This window comes from Hyalella azteca, unplaced genomic scaffold, assembly GCF_000764305.2.
Source record: "Hyalella azteca isolate HAZT.00-mixed unplaced genomic scaffold, Hazt_2.0.2 contig5438, whole genome shotgun sequence".
Taxonomy (NCBI): domain Eukaryota; kingdom Metazoa; phylum Arthropoda; class Malacostraca; order Amphipoda; family Hyalellidae; genus Hyalella; species Hyalella azteca.
In genome coordinates this window covers 390,625-414,491 of record NW_025935628.1, presented here as the reverse complement: position 1 = coordinate 414,491, position 23,867 = coordinate 390,625, and the positions used below count along the sequence as shown (strand labels likewise).

The following is a 23,867-nucleotide window of genomic DNA, read 5'->3' as shown; positions in this document are numbered from 1 at the left end:
TAGACTAATATTGTTAGATTTGCCTCTAAGGGGCGTTGCTATCTCTGTTGAGAATTAAGTTATTCTAAATGTCGTCACTAAATCCATTAAATAATTTCAAAAGATTAATTATTTAATTAATAATTAAAGAAACACAAGTTTTAATTACTTTGAATGCATAACACGCATTCAAGTACCGTTTTACATTTAAAATGAAAACAGACTTATCAAAATATAACTACACCTGCTCAAGTAGCACTTACATTTTTATTTTTCTAAAATATAACTCACCATGCTCATCTAATTTTTTTCGTCTCGTGATAAAACGTCGAGATTCAACTATAACTCAAACTCAATATAACTCAAAGTAATACTCAGTCGAGATTAGTTTCGTGGATACACGCGCCAAATTAAAAATTTACTAATGATATACGTATAGAATAGAATAGAGTATAGAAGTGTCGGCGTTGAAGAAATAGGCCCATGGCCTGTTGTATAGGAAAGGATATAGGATATACGTATAGGAAAGCTCTAACTTGCTAACTGCTGAGACTATAACAATTTTGCGCTCGAGGTAGCAGGTGAACTAATCCATACCGCAAGAGTGCAGCTCTGCAGACTCTGCAGGCTCTGCTGGTAAGGAGGATGCATCGTTCAGGTCTGAGCGTGTAAACAATGCCATGATCGAACAAGCACGCCACGTAAACACGGCATCAGCAGTCCGCTAATTAACACGATATGCGCTAACGCTAGCCTCAAATGAGCCTATAACGGTCGCCGAAACTAACTCTTTCGACGATTTGAAACAACTGAAAACGTCTTTAATTTGTCAAACATATGAACATTATATTGAGAAAAGTATTTGTGGTGAAAGTCTGTGTTTGTTTGAAGTGCAGCGCTGTAAGCATAGACGGGCAATTGGAGCGCGTGTCGACAATCCCTGCCGCGTCGGGATGCCGGAAAATTATATTTTGGATGATGGAATTATATTTTATAATTCGGATATTAATAATATAATTCCGCGTCGGGATTATATTTTGGATGGTGGAATCATAAGACGCTGAAACAGCGGAGGGAACTCAATTGAAAAGTATGCTTTTTAGTTGCACGAGTGTAGATTTTACTTTTAAAATAAAGTTTGATTAAAATGCAACAACTGCGATTCATGTGCCTGCGTCAGAAAATGAAATTGCAACTATTAAATATTCATCAAAACTTATTTTTCTACAAATAAAAAATAAAGTTCCTTCGAAATTACCAAGGGAGCTAAATTATTTTGACTGGATGTCTCTACCATCCACACCACTTCAACACGCAACTAACAATTTGACAATTATCAACGGGAACGATTTTTAGTGCATGCTATAAATTTATTTATTAAGTAAGCTGCATAATAAATTAAATAAATATTAGTAAGCTGCATAAAACTGCATAATAATTTTTCATATATCTAAGCATAAATATTTTTGACGAAATTTTATAACGATGTTTGGATAATGAATTTCAGCAGATACGCGGTACAGTCACCATAAGCACGTCACTGATGACACGTCGGAGAAAGTTGCTGCGCCGGAAATCGGCTTTCATTGGGCAGCATCCGCGTTCAGTTGCAAGACATGTTCCTCATAACCAACAAAGTCGGAAATTAACAGCATATCGCGGTACAGTCAATAAAAACAATTACAGGCGACCACTACCGCGAAGTCATCATTTACCCGACTTTGCAAGTGATTCATTAAGCATCGTGAATTCATCTAATGCGAGTTGGGTAAATATAGGGTTGTGTGAGGCAAACCAGGGGTCAATAAACGCCTAAAATTTCATAGTTTTGCCAGGACAACCTCAATTTCGATATCATAAAAAGAAAGCTGATTGCAATTATAAATCGAATGGAATAAGCTTAATAAGTTAATATTTTCTGCAGTTCAGTGTTCACGCACTGAATACGAGCAACATCCGACGTAGTACGCACAACATCCGGCATAGTGCGCACACCATATCTAATGCTTGGCACACGCAGAATCCAACATATAGTACACGCAGCATTCAAAATAGCACTCATAACATCCAGTGTAGCAAGCAAAAAATCCAACATAGCACACGCAGCATTCATGATAGCAGGCACAACATTCAGCATAGCACGCACAATATCCGACATAAAACGCGCAGCATCCAACATATCACGCACAACATCCAACATATCACGCACAACATCCAGCATAGCGCGCAAAACATCAAACATGGCACGCACATCAGGGTTATTTTTCGGAGTGATTATTTATTAATAATTTTTCAGCCAGAGTACTTCAATTACAATTATTAGAATTATATACACATGCGTGTATTAAAAAACATAACAACTTTGACACTATAGGTGCCAAAATATCTATAGCACAGGACTTGATATTGCATTAACCGTTTATCAGGCAAGTTTCCATAAATGGCTACTTTTCAAATCTCCCAAAAGACCGAAGATTTCCTCGGTCTGAGTTTATTTCAACATGTCATGCCTCTGCCAATCATCAATTATATATAATTATCTGGCCATCATATCAGGCATTGCATAACTCCCTACCAAGCTCGGGGATTAAATACTAGCATTTGAACAATTATTGTGGCCCAGACACCAAAATTGGCACTTTTCCCGAATATTTTTTTATATACGCGGAAGAATCAATATCTCTCCAACTATTATCATGAGGACCTTGATGATAGTAAAATATATTAATGCCTAATAGTTTCCCTTTACAGGTATTATGAAAGTTTGCACAATACTACTAAACATTTTGGACTTATTTTTAAAATTGTTCAACTCTGTCACTCCGTTATAATTAAAAAGGTTGAGAAATGCTCAAAGTGAATTTGTCTCTCACACGCGCCCATGCAGCTCTCATATTCACCGCAATCATTAACATAATTTAAGCACAAAACGTTGGAATCTGTAGCAATTATAAAACGATTCTCAATGAAACATTACCAATTAGAATAAAGGTCAAACCTAATTTTATTATAAGTCTTAAAGGAGATACTACATATCCTGTCTTTTCTGCGCCGCATAAATTTCCAACATAGAACACCTTGGATTCTTCTGTAGGAAACACGCGCAACGAAAGACTTCCATCCGCAGTCTGCTTACCTTTCTTTGTTTATGTTTCACTGTCCCAAATCAAATATTTAGCAAGGAATCGAAAAACAAAGGTAAGTTGAATAAAACTATGGCACTCGTGAAGACAAGATCATTGGTAACCTTGAAATATTTTTAGCGATAACAGAAAAGCGTTTTCAATATTTGAACGAATTAATAAACTTGGCAACTTGCAACAAGCAACGTACTTAGATCTCAAAAATACGAAGTAACTTTCAATACTTGCTAAGAAGTTGGAAGAAATATATTTCACGCTTCGCGCAGTAAGGTTACTGACTCACTTGAGAGCATTTATGAGAACAAACAGAGAGTTGAGGCTGACAGCAGCAAGGTCAAACTTAACCTCAAAACTGAAGTCTAAAGGACGTTCGTCTCGTGCAAACGGAGATACGGCACCAAATGGACTTGTATAGTAGAAAAAGCGCAAGACAAACACAACAAGTTGGAGCCACAAATTGATTCTATTATTGAAAGCAGTACTGATCCAAGAACTTGACCATAATATAGACTCAAGATTAAAAAAAACATTTTCTCATAAACCAGCGGTGTTACTTGCATGTCTTCTAATCTTATCATAATCAACGGAAGACTCGACTGATGGACTGTTGACGCGTTAGTTCTGCACCGGCACAAACTGCACACAAATTAACATTTAGCGCGGCCTATAGCCACTAACCTGCAGTAGACCCGAACCAACATTTAGCGCAGCCTAGCCAGTAGCCACTAACCTGCAGTAGACCCGAATCAACATTTAGCGCAGCCTAGCCAGTAGCCACTAACCTGCAGTAGACCCGAACCAACATTTAGCGCAGCCTAGCCACTAACCTGCAGTAGACCCGACAGGAGGAGTTGTTGACGCGTTTATCGGAGTTATATCGTCGGCGGTCTTCAAACAAATCTTTGAGCGCCGTGACGCTGAGCACGAACAGCAGCGGCAGCATTGCTACCTCCTTGGCGAACGCGTTGATCGATGGCACGAAGTTCAGCAGCACGATGAACAGGAAGTAAATGTTCGCGAACCTGACAACACCATGATAAAGAATACCATTAATTCTAAAAGACCTTTTCGGTTCAAAACTTAAAGCTAACAGACACGTTGTAACTTCTGAGTTATTAGCGGAAAATATATTAATATGGACAGGGACCAAACAGCCATAATTATGTAATAAATGTGAGGCAATTTACAGATATTATTAACAACAGTTATCGCAGTAACATTATTTTAAAATACAAATAATATTATTTTAAAAAATAAAGCACATGAATAACGGAACGGTGCAGAATAGCACACACTTTGCGGATAAAACTACAAGATGAACAAACTGACCTGTGGAACTGTTCGAATAGGTTTTTAGGGATGAAAGTGACAAGGTTATACTTGGTGGTAGTAACTCGGTTGGAGGGATGCGAGGCGTTGGGGTTGGTTGCGTTATCAGGTTGCAAAGTATGGTTCACAACCACGGTACGAGTAGCCTGCTCTGCAGGTAGCTGGGGAATGTCAATGCAACCATTCAGTGGAATGACAGGATTAACATGATATTATTCCAGTTAGTTTGCAGTGATCGCGGATAGAGTGACAAGTAACACTACAAAATTTGAGCGCGTTAAAAAAAAAAAAATAGCGAGCGTGAACAATATTAGGGACGGTGTTCACTCTTGAGTTACATTTATGTGCAGTACGTATTTGATTATTTTGTTGTTCACGCTAAAAAATCAAATTATCACTCAAAAAATGACGGGTGCTGATAATCAAACATTTTATAAAAATCAAGCAAATAAAGATTCAATTGCCGGTTTGTGGCAGCCAGCCAGAAACAACACGTTACCTCCTTAAAAAAAAATAACCCCCAAATCACAAAATTATTAAATTATTAAAAGTCGTCAACTTTTCCGCACTCACAGATCTGCCGACAAGCGAAAGCAGCCGTTGATAGAGGGACATCTTGTTCTCGCGGATGGTGTAGATGCTTTCAGTTTTAGACGCGTTTCGTTTGTGACCACCCAGCGGGAATGAAGAAGTCCTTCCTAAAGACGGCTTGGCAGCCGCTTGCCGACGCTCCCTCTCCCGCTGCTCATGCCCTGCTGGAAGGATGAAGTCTGTGCGGGATCCTGCTCTCTTGTGCCCCCGATGGTGGGGGCCGGTCACCCCGTCCACGGTCTGTCCATGAGAGAAAGTTCGATGGTGGGTCCGGACATGTCCTTGCTTTTGAGAAACAACCTCTTCTGTGCTGGGGTTCATTAATATTGACTGCTGAGGAGAGACTCCTGCCATGACGCTCTTGTGCGGTGGTGTGGACGCGGCCTCCGCGCCATGTGTCCACCCACCGCCGACTGCCGGGGAGTTCCCCGTAGGTTGAGGCTCCCCAGACGGCAGGTACGTAAATTTCCCTCTACGAGTGTCAAAAGGGGAGTACGGCACTGAGGGTTCATAGGACCACACGGTGCCTCCATGAGATGCGCTACGTGCATGAGTGCGCTTGGCTTTCCCTACACGTCCTCCAGGGGGATCTATGTCCCCACTGGATGAGGGTATGTCAGCTCCAACCCCATTTCCTGCTTCCATTTTTCAACATTCCACCTCAACTCTGAAAAGATGAACATAGTTCACAGATTTACAACAGTGCCGGAATGTTGCGACGGAATAACGTCAGGCACAACATCCAAATCAGAAATAATACGATGCATCTACGGAATTAAGGACGGTTCTCTAGAGATTGTGGGGCTTTTTAAGTTATAGTTTTGCGGAGTTAACCAATTGCTTGTGTATATATTCAAATGAAATATTATTCTACATCCAAACACGACTATATTCAACAAGGTAATTTCAATTTAATCCTAGAATTAGATCTTCTTACATAAAATGTAATTTTCAAATTGACATTAATTAGTCTAGGTACTAAAAATGTTTGGCCTGAAAATTTTAAACCTATTTTTAAATATTCGTAAACATCTCCTCCTAGTCTGAAAGAGTTCTTTGGTCTCATTATCTAATCTACAGCGTGATTGTTATCAGCCGACAATGGTTAAAATGTCAAGCATTTAAATATTAATGTGTATAATGCTCGCGGTTTAATATTTTAAAGACCAATTAGTAGTCAGCAGAGCGTTGAGTATGATCTTAAAAAATATGCACTTTGTTTTCTATTGAAATGCTAACGATTATTAGAGAGTGAGACAACGCACTTAAGACGAAGCATGCACTTTTAGAACAAGCAACATGACACAGCAAATCTCAAATTATTATCACCAAATATGCGAAAGATATCGGCCGTCAAAAACGTGTTCAAACCCGACCTAAGTTATCAATGATAAGAGGCGAGTTAAGCCTTATTTTGCTGCATGATGAAGCCGGCCAGCTATCATTAGGGGCAGCTCTGAGAGACGATACAGACAGACTTCCAGACAGACAGACAGACTTCCAGACAGACAGACAGACTTCCAGACAGACAGACTTCCAGACAGACAGACAGACTTGGGTGTATGCAACGACAGTAGGTAGAGACGAATAGGCGAGGAGAAGAGATAGGCAAACAGAAATGGAAGGGATATAGGTAAACAAAAATTAAAAAATATAGGCGAACTGACACGAAAAGAGATATACAAATTGACACAAAAAAAAGGATATACGAGCTGACACGAAAAATGGATATACAAACTGACACGAGAAAAGATATATCGTACGAACTGACAAGAAAAAAGGATACACGAACTGACACGAAAAAAGGATATACGAACTGACGCGAAAAAAGGATATACGAACTGACGCGAAAAAAGGATATACGAACTGACACGAAAAAAGGATATACAAACTGACGCGAAACAAGGATATACGAACTGACTCGAAAAAAGAATATACAAACTGACGCGAAAAAAGGATATACAAACAAGCTGACGCGAAAAAAGGATATACGTACAAACTGACGCGAAAAAAGGATATACGAGCTGACGCGAAAAAAGGATATACAAACTGACGCGAAAAAAGGATTATACGAACTGACACGAAAAAAGGATATACGAACTGACACGAAAAAGGATATACGAACTGACACGAAAAAAAGGATATACGAACTGACACGAAAAAAAGGATATGCAAACTGACGCGAAAAAAGGATTATATACGAATTGACTCGGAAAAAGGATAAATGAACTGACATGAGAAAATGATATACGAACTGACATGAAAAAAGGGATAAGCGAATATAAAGAAAATGATATGACCTGAAATGAAAGAATGGATAAGCGAACAGAAACAAAAAATGGATACGCAAACAGATATAGGTAAAGTAATAAGCGTAAAATAAAAGTAAAATAAGGACAGACGGAAAGAAACAATATTTATGGGCGAACTGAAATGAAAAAAATAGGATATGTGAACAGAAATGAAACAGGGATAGACAAAGAGTAAATAAGACAAGGGGACACCGTGCGGTAGGTGCGCGCAGTACGTCGTTGGCAGAGCGGCACTGAGACTTGCGAGGTATCCTACTACCTATCCTATCCATGTTAGAGCAGCAGCTGTAGCGCGTATGCATGCTACGAGCTGACGAGACACCAAACAAGCTAGCAAGTCAGGCGACATGAAAAATAAGTAGCAAACTGCAGCAATGAATACACCTATGAATGAAACTTCTAATTATTACAAGATTTGAAACAGAGCAGAGGTCGCCACAGACGACAAATCGTCCGTCATGTATTCATATGCATGCCCGTTAATGTTTCTTCAGAAAGTTTGGACAATACGACCCCAGATATATGTGAATGTATGTGAACGACCTTGCTGACAATTTTTGCTATTCTCAACTATTCTTTTAGAGTAGTTGAAGAAATTTTTTAAATATTTTATAAGATGCTCAAGACATTTTCAGAGAAGCCCATTCATTATCTAAAGGAATGACTGACTTCATGGTCCTTAGTTGTTTTGTTGGTACAAAATATGTACGAGTGTTAGTGAAGCACATTTGTCAGCCCTCCAGACGTTAGGGGAATAATAGAATGTACATCATTTTTCTTAACCCAGTTCGAGAATCCTATGAAAAGACAACAGTCAATAAATTCTGTACTACATGTTATAAAAAGTAATTTTCATTTTCTCCAGCAAACTGCTAGTCAACTTGAAAAGTGGCTGAAATTTTTGTGGAAATAAACCATTCTACACTTGTGAGTGGCTATAGCATGTTCACTATTAATCAAGTCAAATCTATTTCTACATTATAGGTGACCAATTCTGAACAAATCACTTCATAAATTCTTTCTTAAATTATATTGGGCAATTGTAAACATCAATAATAGTGCCCTCAAAATTATGGTGTACCCATCTTGAGTATAAATTCAAAGTTGAATATTTAAATTCTAGCATTTGTTTAGCAGTAACCAAGGCTGTAATAGCCATAATGGCATCTAGTTTCAGTGATTTTGAATTGCATATTACAGAAATTATCTAAGATAAGAAATTGGTGCAATAACGTGACATTTTTTTATTGCATGCAGCAGAAACGTTGACTGCTTTATGAATTAGTAACTACTTTCCAACATCTGCCAAGACAATTCACATCTTTCTGAGGCAGGAAAGTTCCTCATGTCAACTGAAGTACCTAGGTATGCTTCGTGATTATTGTCAGTAGCTAATTTTAAAATTTTTCAACCATTCTCATGACCTGTTACAGATTATAAGAAACTGCATCTTTCAAGATTATTACATTAAATATCTTCTGGAGTTGATCAAGTTTAAAAGTCCAAGGATTTGGCAATATAAGTGGGTGTATTTAATTTTAATATGCATGTATTTAATTTCAATATGGCACAGATTAGTATGTTCTGTATTCTTCTCAGTCACTGAGTGGGATTTCCACTTTAGTGTCGTTGCTTTACCAGACTAACAATTAGGCAAATGTGCTTTGGAAACAATGAGGGTTTCTGTATGAAATCTACATTCAAAATGAAATCCTTTTTTTGATATTTCAGGAACACAAAGAACATTAAAGCCTGGCACTTCATCCATGGCCTGACTATAAAGTATGGTTATCAAAGCAAAAAATTCTAGGGTAGCAGTTAGAAATGGGGTCATTTGACCTTACACTAAGGATATGATTTGAAAATTAAGTTGGCTGCTGAACAGCTGAAGTGCAAATGTAAAAATATTTGAGATGAGCAAAACTGAATCATTATATACCGGTATCATGGATATTAATTGGCCAAGAAATGGCCCCTGCTAGCTATATAAAAAAAGAAGGAGCATAAGGTTTGCAAGATGCAATTAATTTCAAGAAGCAGATTAGAAAAATTGCTTGCTACATTCAAACATTCTCAATGCCTCAAAGAAACAAATGCTTGAACTCTCAAGCAAAATACAAAATTTAGTGGCTGAAAAGGCCAAGTTTTGCAAACAAGGTACACTTTTATTAAATTAATACCAGTTTGACATTCTGCCTGCAGCAAAAAGAAAAAGTAGATAAAAGATGTGCAAAGAAAACTTAAAAGTTTCTGTCAGAAATTAGGGAGTATTTTTCAGACAAGAGACATTTTGGATAGTTTTTTAATTTAGGGAAAAGAATTTGTGATCATAGGAAAATTCAGGTAAAAGCAATGAACATATTAACCACAGTAAATTAGGTGCACATTGAGATCATATTGCCCATTCTGACCAACACCTGGGGAAGAGTAAGAGGAGTCCTTGAAAAAAAATTAACAAGCCCTACAGTTTTCTACAAAAATCAATAAGGTAAGGTTTGGGAGACTTTTCTTGTTGGAGAAATCCCTTGTAAACCTTTGAAAATGCTTGTAAACGTTAGTAAACGCTTGTAAAAGCTAGTAAACCCTTGTAAACCCTAGTAAATGCTTGTAAACACTGGGTAACGCTTGTAAACCCTTGAAAACGCTATTAAATGCTAGTAAACCCTTTTAAACCCTTGTAAACATTGTAAATGCTTTACAGGTAATGGAGAGTACGGCATATGATTTTTTCATGGTGTGATTTTTTTATATGGATATCTTAGAAAAATTGTTCTCACTGACTGTCCGAGGACCCTATTTCATTTGGAAAACAACATATCATTGATACGGGGTAATAAGGGATGCTTTTTTTGTTTTTTTTTCCATTGATAGTTTCTTTCCAAGAAACATTTCATGAACATTTGGGCTCATTTTAAAGGTCTTTACAAGCACTACCATCAAACGGGGTAATAAGGGACAGGCGGGGTAAATTGGGACGCAGGTCTCACATTTCGTAGAAATGTTGTAGCAGCTAAACTAATCAAAATATTGCGAAACTAAAAGTAGTGGCATAACTTCAACATTTTTACTATCTATTATGCATAAAGCTAGTTAAGAAATCATACATTTACTATCTCTAAAAATTTGCTGAAAAAAGTGTGAAAAGTGTGATTTTGGATAAGTACCTCTACTAAGGTCTGGAGCAAAAAAATATTCACCATATTAAAAAGTTTTACTTGCATAAAAGTTGCACACAGGCGTCGACTTGAAATTGCAATTGACCAAATTTGCCTACCTATCTCATTCCAAAAAAATGGCAGCCTTTTCAGCGTAACAGGGTGATAAGGGACACCCCTAAAGACGCATTTACAGTTTAACCTCAGCTAGTAAAGGTTCCAGTTAACAAAAATATCAATCAACAACAAAGAATTTTGATTACATTTAGAATTTTGATTATATTTTTTGATGGAGGTACTTTTCACACTTTTCATACTTTTTTCAGCAATTTTTTAGAGGTAGTAAATGTACAATTTCTTAGCTGGCTTTATACATTAGAAAGAATTTTCATTACATACCTATACCTTGCTCAGTGAAAAAAAATTTCACTTATTGAAAAATTAATCATCATTTAAATTAATGCATCATCGGTCATCAAAATAGGTAGGTATTGTGCACAGAATGTCATATATAGAATTGAGCACTGAGCATCATAGAATGAAAAGTAATTACCCTAAATTATGATTAATTTCTCCAAAACATATATATGATGGTTGTTTCTAAAACATTCCTTTTTGTTTCAGGTAGGTATGTTTTTTATGATCTTTTATTATAGTGAATTCACTTAACCCAATTAAAATGGTGTGAAATTACAAGCCGTTGTGTAAGCTTACAGATACAGAAGAAATGCTATATGGCTTCTGATATGATGCTTGCAGTGGATAAAGTTGTTGTAAATACTCAATGGCATGTTTATGGATACAGTGATGGGAGCGGGAGGCAGGAATGAAGCTAGGTATTTAATTCAGTTGCACTTTGCACGCTGGCCCACGTGATATGTTGTTCTGCTCGTCTGAACTCTGAATTGCATGTTTAGTGTGCATGATGGAAAATTCTGCTTTGCAGCGTAGTTATAATTACTTAATGAAGTTTAGTTCATTGCGGTCAACGGTATTACTTTAGATTAAGTGCATCCAAAAAAAAGGTGTTTCTTCTAATTATATGTTTTTTGGGATGTAGATTAAGAATCTGAAATCGGTTTTTGGCGGTTGGCATCAGAAATTTTTAATGGAACCTGTTCCAAACTGGACCTAACCTGCAAGGTTTTCATTGATCGGCTAGTTTTTTTCCATGTTTGGGGTCCGTCCGGCGGCCAGAAAAACCTAGCCAATCAACAAGAATCTCGCAGGTTAGGTCCAATTAGGAACAGGTTCCATTAAAAATTTCCGATGCCAACCGCCAAAAACAGATTTCAGATTCTTAATCTACACCTCAAAAAACATAATTAAATAAAAAACACCCTTTTTTTGGATGCACTTAATCTTAAGTATTAACGCAGATGGTCATGGTCAGGAAGATGTGCCAGGTGCGCGGGAATTTATTTTGTCATTTTAACGACCTGCGCGGTGCGCCATACTACGTTGGTGAAAAAGCTGCGCCGTGCGCTGTACTTTAGAAAGCTAAAATAGTTCTACTATTTTAGTCGACAATATACGCGAGTATACTTGACTACGCGAGTCGAACTGACAATAATAAAATGTAAGACATGTCCGGGTTACTTCTGACTCTTCCGGTTGTCCGCCTTGTCGGATACGGAACGTACGGTAATTGTAAACTGCGGCTGTTATACATACAAAATGTAAACAGACGGTGTTCAGTGTTGCCATATGACTTTGGAGAAAATTTCTTCTAAAATAAAGATGGCCAGGATTGCGCGAACACGTGCGCGAAGATAATCAATTTTCATTACATTGCGCCAACTGTGCACAGCAATAGCTTAAAAAAAGTTAAAATGCGCGGGAAAATTCACCGAAAACATACATCATCCTGAGAGGCTGAGTGTGGCGCAGACCGCAGTCAACTTAAAAGACAAATTTTCAATCAACTAATACTTCTTATGAGTCTAACTTTAATTGTTGAGTGAAAGGTGCAGGCATACAGCTTGCAAGTGATTAGGTATTTTATAGAAACTGAGCAAGTTAGCGTACATGTTTTAAGCCTTTAAGAAGTTCATTTTTTGCCTCAAATAACAATGTTGGGTCAAAAAAGTGGGGAAAAAAGTGGTCTTGGTGGGCGTGGATCAAAATAATATATGAACCTTCGAAATTAGAACTCCGCCCTGACTGTCAGTAACTCAGTACTGTGGCAAAGTCAGTACCTATATACCTAGGTAGTAACAATTGATTCATTTCATGCTGATTGCTGACAGTATTTTAAACTTGCAGCATCAATTTTTCTTCAAGTATTACAAACATATCAAACTTTGTTATGGTTGGCACCATAAAATTAAAAATTTACTCAAATCAGTCTAATTAGTATAAAACATTTGAAGCAACAAAATTTCAATAAATTTGTGGTGAATAATGGTAGTAGCCTATAGGTATGTATAGGTAGGCCTACCTAGCGGCCTAATTATTATTTATAGGTAATTTAATTTATGATCTACATAAAATAACAATCAGCCTAGAAAACAATTACACTTATTAACTCTTTACTAAATAACACTTATCATATATTAGATTCACATAGACTTTCGTAATGTGAAATATTTCTCATTTAAGCCAACATGTACAAGTCTACTGCAACACGAGGAGAAATTCGAGACACCCTCCCAGTACACACCACATTCACACAGCACGACTGCACGTTTGAAACTAACGTGACGTCACATTTGTTGACAAGACAGTTTAGTTCTTCATCAAATTTGTTAAGAAAGTTCGAATACAGTTGAATCATCAGCTCATATAATTTCTACGAACAGCGTAGATTAATAGCGGTAGATGAGGATAGAAATGCATATTAAGGCATAAACCTTCAAATAGAAATATGTATTTTCTCATTTAAAATTTGAAGGAAAATATGATTTCAGTGTTACCATAGAAACGGTTTTGTTTGAGTGACGGGATCTTCTGCTTCATTTCTATTGTTTATGTAAGGAGTAGTGTCAGGATTGGAAGACGGCATTGAAATGGAAGCTTACACTGTGACTGGTAGAATAGGAGAAGGTGCCCATGGAGTGGTCGTAAAAGCAAAACACATTTTGACAGGGCGACCCGTAGCTCTGAAGAAAATTCCTCTCAGGCGACTTGACCAAGGGATGCCTGCTACAGCTCTTAGAGAAATTAAGGCACTTCAACAAATTCAAAGTGAATACGTGAGTTTTTTAACATTATAAACGTAATATCCCTAAATAAAAGCCTCAGTGGACTTTTACTTGGGTGAATCGATCCGTAATGTGCATGTGCAAGTCCAATTTTTTCCTCATAAAATCTTTTCTACTTCAGACAAGTTTTTTTTTGAAATTTTTTACCGTAATGATGTATTTATTATACTACATTGACAGAAAAAACACAAAAAGTTAAGGGACAGTTTTACTAAATGAAACACAATACGTCATTGTGTTGCCAGCTTTGATTACCGTCAATGACACACAAGACGCAACGCATCAGATACACTCAACTCACCTGTCGTAAAAAATATACCTATGTATGATGCTTCTCTAACTATGCTTTGTAAGGTTCGATTAACACATTATAACTACGTAGCTTCGTCGATCTTGCAGTGATTTGTGGTTCAGTTCCGCTGAAATAAATCGTATATATTCGAAATGGAACCGGCGACGTACCTACAGTGGCGACTCAAGTGGCAAAAACGATAGGCAATATTGGCCTGCAGCGATTCTTAACCATACGCGTCACCTTGCCGATTTCGACCGGAATTTTCACAATCAGACGCGATTCTCAACCACTAGCAGCTTCTATCATGCTGATCTTAAACACTCATTTGACAGAATTAAGAAAAAAAGAATTACCAAATATAACCCAAAACGTCACGGAAACATGTAACGACCACCTGATACCTAAAGTGAAACAGTAGTCCAAGTTCCTTCACAATATATATATGAACTCATTTCTACTTATTTCCTTTAATTATTTTACGGCATTAAGATAGAAGCTATGAAATGCTTTATAAATAATACAGCATCTCACGATTCTCAATCCTGACACAGGTGGTGCAGCTGCTAGACGTGTTCGCAGACGGCACAGGTTTTGTGCTCGCCTTCGAACTGATGCCAGGAGACCTGGGGGAAATGATCAGGGATGCAACCCGTCCCCTGACCGAGGCTCAGGCCAAGACATACATGGTCATGTTGATAAAAGGCGTTGCCTTCCTCCATCAAAATAACATCATGCACAGGGTGAATAGAAATTATTTGCTTTTATTACGAAGATCAGTTGCAGAAATCAAATTATTTTTGAAATGGTTAAATATTTCTTCAAACATTTCTCGTGCAACTTCTACTTCGTCATAACAACATAATGCATTTTAGATTTGTTTGCAAGAAATTTTCGAATTCTCAACATAGGTAGAGAATCAGCAGTTGTTAATATTCTTGGTTGTAATATAAAATTTTTGCAGGATCTGAAACCAGCAAATTTACTCATCAACGAATACGGGAGGCTGAAAATAGCCGACTTCGGGCTGTGCAGAATATTTTCGAAGAAGAGAAAGCGGCTCTACTCTCACCAGGTGAATAAAATAGAGTTCAATATTCTAAAGAAAGTATAATTCAAAGAAAAAGTTTTCAAAGTAAACAAATGCTTAAACGTATTGAATTCATGTTGATTTCGTCGCGAGTAAGCAACCCTGTTACAACATTTAGAACCAGACTGACAGGTTGAAGTCATTGCCGCTATTAGAGATGAAGCTTAAATTATTCTATTGTTTATTTTATTCATGCTCATAGAGATTTCATCCCTCACATCTCACTGGAAATTATATAGAAAATTTCGTGTAAATTCTCATCCGAAGCAGCCACAATTTTCTTGAACTTCGATCCTTGCATCCAATGGTCGATTTTTCATGCACTAGGAGCATTTATGAAGACTTATTAAGCAAATAAGTAGGAAGAATAGAACTTTCATTCTATCGGATATTTTGAAGAAAAATATATTAATATTTTCTTCAAATAATAACGAAGAAAAATTGCTATAATTTAATCTTTGCATCTAGCAGTATATTCACCATCGTCAATGCTACTCTCATCTAAGAACATGAAGCCGTATTACAAGAACTTACTAAAGAACACATAGCGGCCGAAGTACGGTAGCGGCGGATTGCTCGGCTATGCTAGGTGGGTTTAGCTTGAAAAGCCGTTTTTATTCATTTTTTGATATCAAGGCCGCAGGTAATCAAAGTGACAGCATAGGACAGAGTTTGAACTCTCAGTCACGTCATAACCCATCCTAGTAGTGACGACTAGTAAAGTAGTGTTGGGGAGGGGCGGGAGGAGATGTAATAGGTCAGTTTTTCAGAACACTCAGGTCACAAGTATAGTTCCACCCTCGTCTCTGGCCGCAGGTAGCGACGCGCTGGTTGGAGATGTTATAGGTCAGTTTGTCACTGCACTCAGGTCACAAGTATAGTTCTATCCTCGTCTCTGGCCGCAGGTAGCAACGCGCTGGTTGGAGATGTTATAGGTCAGTTTGTCACTGCACTCAGGTCACAAGTATAGTTCTATCCTCGTCTCTGGCCGCAGGTAGCAACGCGCTGGTTGGAGATGTTATAGGACAGTTTTTCACAGCACTCAGGTCACAAGTATAGTTCTACCCTCGTCTCTGGCCGCAAGTAGCGACGCGCTGGGAGGAGATGTTATAGGACAGTTTTTCACAGCACTCAGGTCACAAGTATAGTTCTACCCTCGTCTCTGGCTGCAGGTAGCGACGCGCTGGGAGGAGATGTTATAGGTCAGTTTTTCACAGCACTCAGGTCACGAGTATAGTTCTACCCTCGTCTCTGGCCGCAGGTAGCGACGCGTTGGTACCGCGCGCCTGAGCTGCTGTACGGGGCACGGCAGTACACGGAGGGCGTCGACATCTGGGCGGCGGGTTGTATCTTCGGGGAACTCATCAACAAGTCGCCTATTTTTCCAGTAACTCGTTTACCTGCACAGAATAAACACATGCTAACACGTATCCATCAGGACAATTTAAAACAATGAGAAATTCCAAACGCAGTTAAACATGCTAACACATATCCATCACAATAATTGTTAACAATGAGAAATTCCGACCGCAGTTAAAACCTAGCCCAGCCGCTCTTATGCCCAGCTACAATACACAGAGCCAGTTCATAATAGTAAAGTAGTGGAAATAGCATGGAAATTTGTTTTCTTTTTTGAAGCAGGCTATCATCAACAGCCTTGATATAACAGAAGCATAGTTAAATGTATTATTCTTACGTTTCATTGCAACAAATCTCCAACTCCTCAAAGTTTTGACAATGAAAATTTAAATTCTGAGATGCTTTATTGACACAAAAATTGTTGTTAATGATCAGGGTGACAGTGACATCAACCAGCTGTTCGTAGTGCTGCAGGTGCTAGGCACGCCATCTGAAGCCAACTGGCCAGGTCTTTCCCAGCTGCCTGACTACAAGAAGATTACTTTCCCTGAGGCCAAACCTGTGCCACTAGAGAAGGTAAACAAGCATGTCAACTAAAAATACCTTTTCAACATTCAATAATTGCTTCTCCCAAAAATTCTTAACGCTGCATTATCATTTCTGAAATTTATAATTTTCGACCATTCTTAACGCGTTTTTTTTAACTTGGTGCATCTTGCATCATGTTTACAAGAAAGAATATTGCACTGGCATGTAGATTGCATCCAACAGCAGTAAAGACCGACAGTTCCTCATAACATAAGAAGCGTGATTCTGATGCCAGATTAGCTAAAAAAATTAAATACGCTTTGATACAGTGAAAAAATGTAAACTTCGATAGCAATATTTCAATATCATCTCGTTTTTACATAGAGTGCAATCAATATTACACATTCTACAATAAGCTTTAGGAAAACATTGATGTTGCTCTCTTGAATAGTTTGTATAATATAAACAATTTTGTGATTGCTTTCACAAATATTTTTGTTTAATATAAATAACTGTGCGATTTAACGAATATTTGTGTTTAATATAAACAACTGTGCGATTGTTTTCACGAATATTTTTGTTTAATATAAACAACTGTGCGATTGTTTTCGCGAATATTTTTGTTTAATATAAATAACTGTGCGATTTCACGAATACTTGTGTTTAATATAAACAACTGTGCGATTGCTTTCACGAATAATTGTGTATAATATAAACAACTGTGCGATTGCTTTCGCGAATACTTGTGTTTAATATAAACAACTGTGCGATTGCTTTCGCGAATACTTGTGTTTAACATAAAGAATTATGTGATAAGGTTCTACCCGACGCGTCTTCCGTAGCGCTGGATCTACTGAAGCGGCTTCTAGTCTACCACGCCGCACACAGGCTCTCTGCACAGCGGGTATGGTAGTGTGTCATGAAAACAATGTTCATGTGAACTTCGTGACATGAATATGATATAGTAAACGATATTATTAGAATGATGTACAGCTGCAAGGTATAGAAAAAATGCTATCGCAGATGATATGGATATAGCACATTGTATATAGCAGTATGGTAATTATCTGCAGTAATGGAAAAAAATATCATCCACACAAGGCTTTCAAATTCGGGTGAAGACATAAGGCATAAACTTCAATATCAGATAACGGACTGTTTCAGACATGCATGTAATTGTGAAAAATTTCACAGGCACTTCAACATGAGTACTTCTGGACGGCGCCCTTGCCGGCGCCATTGTCGGAAATGCCCCGGCCTCACCCGGACAAACTACCACCCCCCGCCTCCCGAGAGTACCCAACCCACCTTGATTGGCATGCCATGATGAGACCTGCCCACCAACTGCTAGCCACACTACAGCCCTAGCAGCACACTGCACTGGCATGCCATGGTTCGGCCTGCACACCAACAGCTCACCAATCTATCGCCCCCACCTACACATGATCATAGCTGAAATTCTTTACATGAATGTCCAATTCATGCAATATATACAGGGCGACAAATGAAGCACTCGTTTCAAATTTATCAACAAAATCACAATCTAAATAGTAGATATTTTAAATAAATTAGAACAAAAAGAATGATCAGAGCACCAACATGAAAGAAACCACCACATACCAAAGCAGCTTCTTCACGTGTGACGGATCCAAGACCAGAAGCATCCAGGCCACCAAACTGTCAAAACGTAGCAGCGATAGTCTCGATTCACTGGGGATACAGCATCTCCTCGATGTTAAGTCGAGTGTTTTCTTCCATAGAGTCTTTCAGAGATGCGTAAGTAGATCGAGCTAAGTTTTGCCAGAACTTAGTACCAGAAATCATGAGCTCGCCGTAAAGATAAATGCCCATTGCCTGCGCCTCGACAAGAAACTTCTTGACGCATGCTGCACCCGGCCTGTGGTCATGTTTTATGATGAGCTCGCACCAAGCGTGACATACTTCACAGTTTTGATGGGATAAGTTGTAAGTTTGATCAATAGAAAGCATTGTCGTTTTACACAAACGCTGCTCAGTTTCCAAAAGATATTCACAAAATAGTTGTAGATGTTCGGGATAGACTAACTGCTCTAGTTCAGGGATACTTTGGTGGTTTTTTATAGTCTTCGGTTTGCGGTTGAAATTGAGCCAAAATTCACAGTGAGCTTTCGAAAGGGGGTTCTCAAATTGTCCGAAAGTTTGCTTGAGCTCATCATTGATTCCAGGTTTTTGAAGCCAGTCAGAAAGTAATTTGCTCTTTGACTCGGAGATATTTGGGAAAAAACTGAAAAAGTGATCAGCGAATTTATCAGAGGTGACGAGGTGGCCACTAAATTTTGAAACATAGTTTTTTATGAAAATCTTAAAGTTACTATCTCCAACTTTATCACACAAATTCCTCAATAAGAAAAATCCTTTGAGATAGTGCACGTTCAGGAAAGGCTTATCGCGCTGGAGCCCATTAAGTACGTAATTTGTACTTTCAACAGAGCCACCTGCATTAGGCTGCAGAGTCTGTAAACTCTCTTCACTGACTTCTATTTCTTGTACTAATTTGCGATAACGGAGATAAATTCGTATTTCCTTCAGTTCCAGTATTGTATCAGCGCTACATGAAGCTATAGTATTTTTCCATGAAGAGGAATCCAAATTGGGGCGGGTCAGCCTGATGTCTTCACCGGCCGAATTTTGAATTTTCAAACGCTTGTGAACATGTGAATCTGAAAGAATTAATTCAAAATTGTTGAAACTTGCAGTAGAATTAGAATCACTCATCGTTACTTTATCACGGAGGTGAATGATAGCATTAGATTCAGATCGGCCTTTCTCAAAAGGGAAATTTGAATTGCATGTTGGTTCTTCATGTAAGCGCGAGTGTGTAATTTGAGAAAGAGTCTTGCAAGTTTCACCTGTGAATGCAAGATTTTCATCACACTGTTCCAACATTCTGTTTCCTGATAACAATGAAATTTGAAAAGATCTGTAGGCTTTCTCATAAATGAGTTCTTCAGCCATTGTTGCAAATCCTTCACTCAACCATTCCTCGGTCCAGTCTTCAGCACCAATGATGATCCCGAACCATGCATGACTGGAAAAAAAATCTAGCTTAATTATCTGGAAATAGGATGAAATTTTTAGAAAAATATCAATCAACACAATACCTATCTACTTCCTTTCCCAACTTTTTCACAAATATTCAGGGATCATTTTTTGAAGAACAAAATGCAGACTACAAAAATTTTCAAATTCAACATATTACAACAATGAAATAGATGCATAAATGCACAAACTGTAAGGAAATATACAGGGAGGTATCAGTACAAAAAAGAGTAGCTTCTTGATAATTTATTTTGCATATAATAGAAAAACATTCAGCAACAATAAGATATTTTTGACATCACGAGGTAATATATATAGATGAAGAGCTCACCTTATCTCATGAGCTATCCTCAAGAACATGGAAGAATCAGCTGCAGTGGCAATACATTGAGCAAGAAATATTAGATTGGGTGATGCCAGTCCTAGTGAAGCATAGCTTTGAGGCAGAACTACTATCTCAAGGCGGGGACATGGATGAGGACCAAGCAGCTCTTCTGCAGCAGCAAGGCAATGTGGTAGGAACTGCCTGAGAGGCTCCAAACGATGGCTCAAAGATGTTGGATACACCAAAGAAGATGGAAGATTTCCAACAGATCCACTAGGTTTGGAAGTACTCTCCGAGGAACGTTTGCCACTCACAGGGACGGAAGACTGAAGTTCATTGTTATGAAGTACATCGTTGATATCAAGTCCAGGCACTGGCAGTTTCATGGGGTGACTTGTATCCTTGTTATTCACAAATTCAGAGTTAAAAGCATGGGTTCCACCATGTAAACAAGATTCAGTTATATCTTCAGGGTAACAGTTGGGCAACATTTTTCTTTCAGCTTCTTTCTGTGATATTTTTGCACAATTTAATGTTTCTACAGACCAAACTCCAACCGCAATGGCCATAGTGGCAAGAGGCAAAGAGAGTGAACAATAAAAATACAAACATTTCTTTGGTTTTGTATCCTTACAATTACTCATAAAATTATTGGAAAATGGTTCTGTATTAAATAATCTGAGAAGATCTGTGTCTATTGGTATGTCAACTGCACTTCCATCACTGCTCATTGAAACAGAATATTTGTCTTCAACAACAACAAATGCTTCCCATGTAGCAAGAGCACTTGGGGTATCCTGGTATGGAAGTAAAGAGCGATTGTTGATTGCAGAACCGCATGTGAAGAAACAAGGATTGCCTTGCTCATCTTCTCTCCAGGATATTGAAACACCAGCATTTGAGGTGACATACTCAATGCAGATAAGAAATGGAGATTTTCTAGGACATTTGAAATGAATGAACCAAGTTGTCTCTTCAAATTCAATATAATTTCTACCAGATGCAAAGAAATGCTTAGTCAAAACAGGATTGTTCCTTACAATAGCTGGATTCCAGTAAGATAAAAGGTCCTTTTCATCACATAATACTAAAGAAATAGATTTGATGGAAATATTGTTCATATCCAAAACCCCATGAGCCATATTATCTTCAACAGAGTCTGCCAATCTTTTGGGTAGCAAACCAGGTTGTTCCATGGGTTCACAAGCAATGGGTAATGTACATAGGATGAACAGCTTTGCAGAAATGGTTTTGGTATCAAAGTCAGGCTGCATACACAATATGTAGTGACTTGCTTTGATGTCACTTGAGTTTGATGAGAGTGGAAGATGGTTCTCTAGCAATGAACTCATTTTAGAGTGAATTATGGGCAGTTCAATTTGAGAATTTTGAGTTGCTTTTCTTTTAAATTGCTTGATGAAATTGATTTGTTTTCCACCATTTTCTGCTCTAAATGATACTGTGAAACTTTCAATAATCAATAATAATTACCAAGATTTATATTTTGCTCACAAAAAGGTAATTTTTCAGATTTCCACAATATCTAGGAAAGCTCACACAAATTTTTACTCCACTGCAACATTACAGTGGTATTGGCAATGACAGCCATAGAGGTTAATAGTCTAGCAGCATCATTAATTCAGAGGGCTCTTTTACCACATGAAATACTGGCAAGTTTCTAAACTTTTGTGAAATCCATGCTCAAATGTGGTAATAATTTTATTTTCAAACTATTAAGTCCATGATAACTTTTATTGCTAGACAATACTGGAATTGAAAAAATTCAACAACTACAGTACAGTTTGCATTTTACAAAAATCTGCAAGAGACATGATAATTAATATAGGGTTAAATGATAGGGCAAGATATGGCCATAACCTCTGCTGCAATAATCTGTCCCCTTTGCTGTGGTAGGGTGTGAGGGCGACTTCTGAACATCTTCTCTTTTAGATGTCCCCAAAGAAAGAAATCGCAAATGCAATTTAGGTGACCTTGCAGGCCACTGTAAATCACCCCTCAAAGTCTGGGAACATGCATTTCAAAACATGGAGTGACATTCGGGCTGTGTGAGCTGTAGCCCCATCAGCCAATCCTGCTGGAACCACATGTCTCCCAATGTTTCATTTTCAACAATGTTTTCCATCCTGGACTGCAAGAAATTTTGCAACATTGCAGCATAGCACTCGGAATTCACTGTCATGGTTACTCCCTCCTCTGAGAATAACTCCAACAGTGTGTTGCAGCTAACGGCCCCCATCTTCCAGAAATTGTTTTCAAAACATAAGTATTCCAAATGGTATGCTATGCTAACCTCTGGGAAAATAAACTTTTTGTCTCAAAACTGCTCAATCAGAATCAATTCTGCCCCACCCTGTATATTGAGAGGTTGAGATTGTATTGACCTTTTAGGCAATTAGAAAGATTTCCCACCCTAATACGAGTATTCTAATTAAAATATTTAATTTCAATCTTTGAATATGTGAATTTAAAACTAGAAACGAAACAATTACAATTATAAAACTATACATAAAATAAATAAATGCAGTGAATGGAAATAAAATGTTTGAATTGTGCACATAGAGACATAGTTAACTATTTCAAACAGTGTTAGCTTTTTTCAAAACTCCAGTCTTGTTTCAAGTTGTTTGAGGTTTGTTTGGTTATCGTTCCGTACTTCCATTTATGTTTAGTATTGGTTTATTTATTGGTCTGAATTAAATGGGAACAGTGCAGTCAGTCACTCAGTCACTACTAGTTGGTGTCAATGGTTTGTATAGAGGGTAGAGTCTGTCAGTCTGGTAGATTCATAGGACATAAAATTAGTAGATCTATTTATAGTGCTGTGCACTGTGCTATTAGCTACCTATCTGTTGTGGGACTCTTCAATGTTTAGAAGATCTGATTTCCTGGAGTGTTTTTGTATATTGAAGGTTGAAGCCAGTTAAATGGTCAATATCTAGCTCATTACCTTGCTCCATACAAACTTTACAAAGCTAATTAATAGACTTATCAATAATTGTTTGTACCCAAAAATCCCAAGCCCAAGGTAGTAAACACCACCTTGGCCTGTTGGCCATTATTGAAGCCTTGAAGGCAATGATTGCCCATTTTAGCCATCCATTATCCATAATCCATTATGATCCATATACCTACTGTTATTGTTAGTAGACTAATTGCAACATAAAAAATAAAGTTTAAAAAAAATGAAAAAGCTGAAAAAATAAAATAAAAAAATTATGAAAAAATAAAAAAAAATCATTGATTCATTATTTTTTTAAATCAGGATTTAGGGTGTTCAGGAGTTAAACTTCACTTTAGCTGGTTCTGGTTGTACCATTACCATGGCATCTGCCGGCTCAACGCCTCAGAGCGGGACAGAACGGCATTCTCAAAGTTCGAGAAAGATAGTTGCCTTCTAGAAAGATGATGTAGCAGCCGGCCGAAGCAGGCTACTATCACGGGTGCAGGGGAGCTCAGCACAAG

General features: G+C 37.9%; 3 protein-coding genes across 7 annotated transcripts in view; 1 reads left to right on the top strand and 2 right to left on the bottom strand.

Annotated features, from left to right (window-relative positions):
• LOC108682534 (phospholipid-transporting ATPase VD) overlaps positions 1 to 5,122 on the bottom strand; it is a 28,155-nt gene extending 23,033 nt beyond the window's left edge. Inside the window, exons 1-3 of the mRNA XM_018171719.2 lie at positions 5,025 to 5,122; positions 4,452 to 4,612; positions 3,950 to 4,144 (exon numbers count right to left, since the gene is read on the bottom strand). Coding sequence (XP_018027208.1) covers positions 3,950 to 4,144; positions 4,452 to 4,612; positions 5,025 to 5,066 — 398 coding nt within the window. The 5' untranslated portion in view covers positions 5,067 to 5,122. The remainder of the gene's footprint in view (positions 1 to 3,949; positions 4,145 to 4,451; positions 4,613 to 5,024) is intronic.
• Positions 5,123 to 13,488: 8,366 nt separating this feature from the next.
• LOC108682542 (cyclin-dependent kinase 20-like) lies at positions 13,489 to 18,441 on the top strand. The gene is made up of 7 exons (XM_018171731.2): positions 13,489 to 13,703; positions 14,559 to 14,747; positions 14,969 to 15,079; positions 16,356 to 16,481; positions 16,889 to 17,029; positions 17,799 to 17,885; positions 18,176 to 18,441. The coding sequence occupies exons 1-7, from the start codon at positions 13,518 to 13,520 to the stop codon at positions 18,347 to 18,349; spliced, it is 1,014 nt and encodes a 337-aa protein (XP_018027220.1). The 5' UTR covers positions 13,489 to 13,517; the 3' UTR covers positions 18,350 to 18,441.
• On the bottom strand, positions 15,203 to 22,210 carry LOC108682540 (aminopeptidase O-like). 5 transcript variants are annotated; one of them, XR_007156706.1, is made up of 4 exons: positions 20,391 to 22,210; positions 19,870 to 20,048; positions 18,602 to 19,680; positions 15,203 to 16,494 (listed from the first exon to the last, which is right to left on the bottom strand). XR_007156706.1 is itself a non-coding variant. In XM_047880484.1 (3 exons), exons 1-3 carry the CDS (start codon positions 21,734 to 21,736, stop codon positions 19,635 to 19,637), a joined length of 1,500 nt encoding a protein of 499 aa, XP_047736440.1. In that variant the 5' UTR covers positions 21,737 to 22,210; the 3' UTR covers positions 19,565 to 19,634. The 5 variants fall into 5 exon arrangements, 2 of the variants coding, with proteins under 2 accessions (XP_018027217.1, XP_047736440.1); XR_007156704.1 differs by having other exon boundaries at positions 18,602 to 20,048; XR_007156705.1 differs by lacking the exon at positions 15,203 to 16,494 and adding an exon at positions 17,798 to 17,874 and having other exon boundaries at positions 18,602 to 20,048.
• Between the last annotated feature and the right edge of the window lie 1,657 nt (positions 22,211 to 23,867).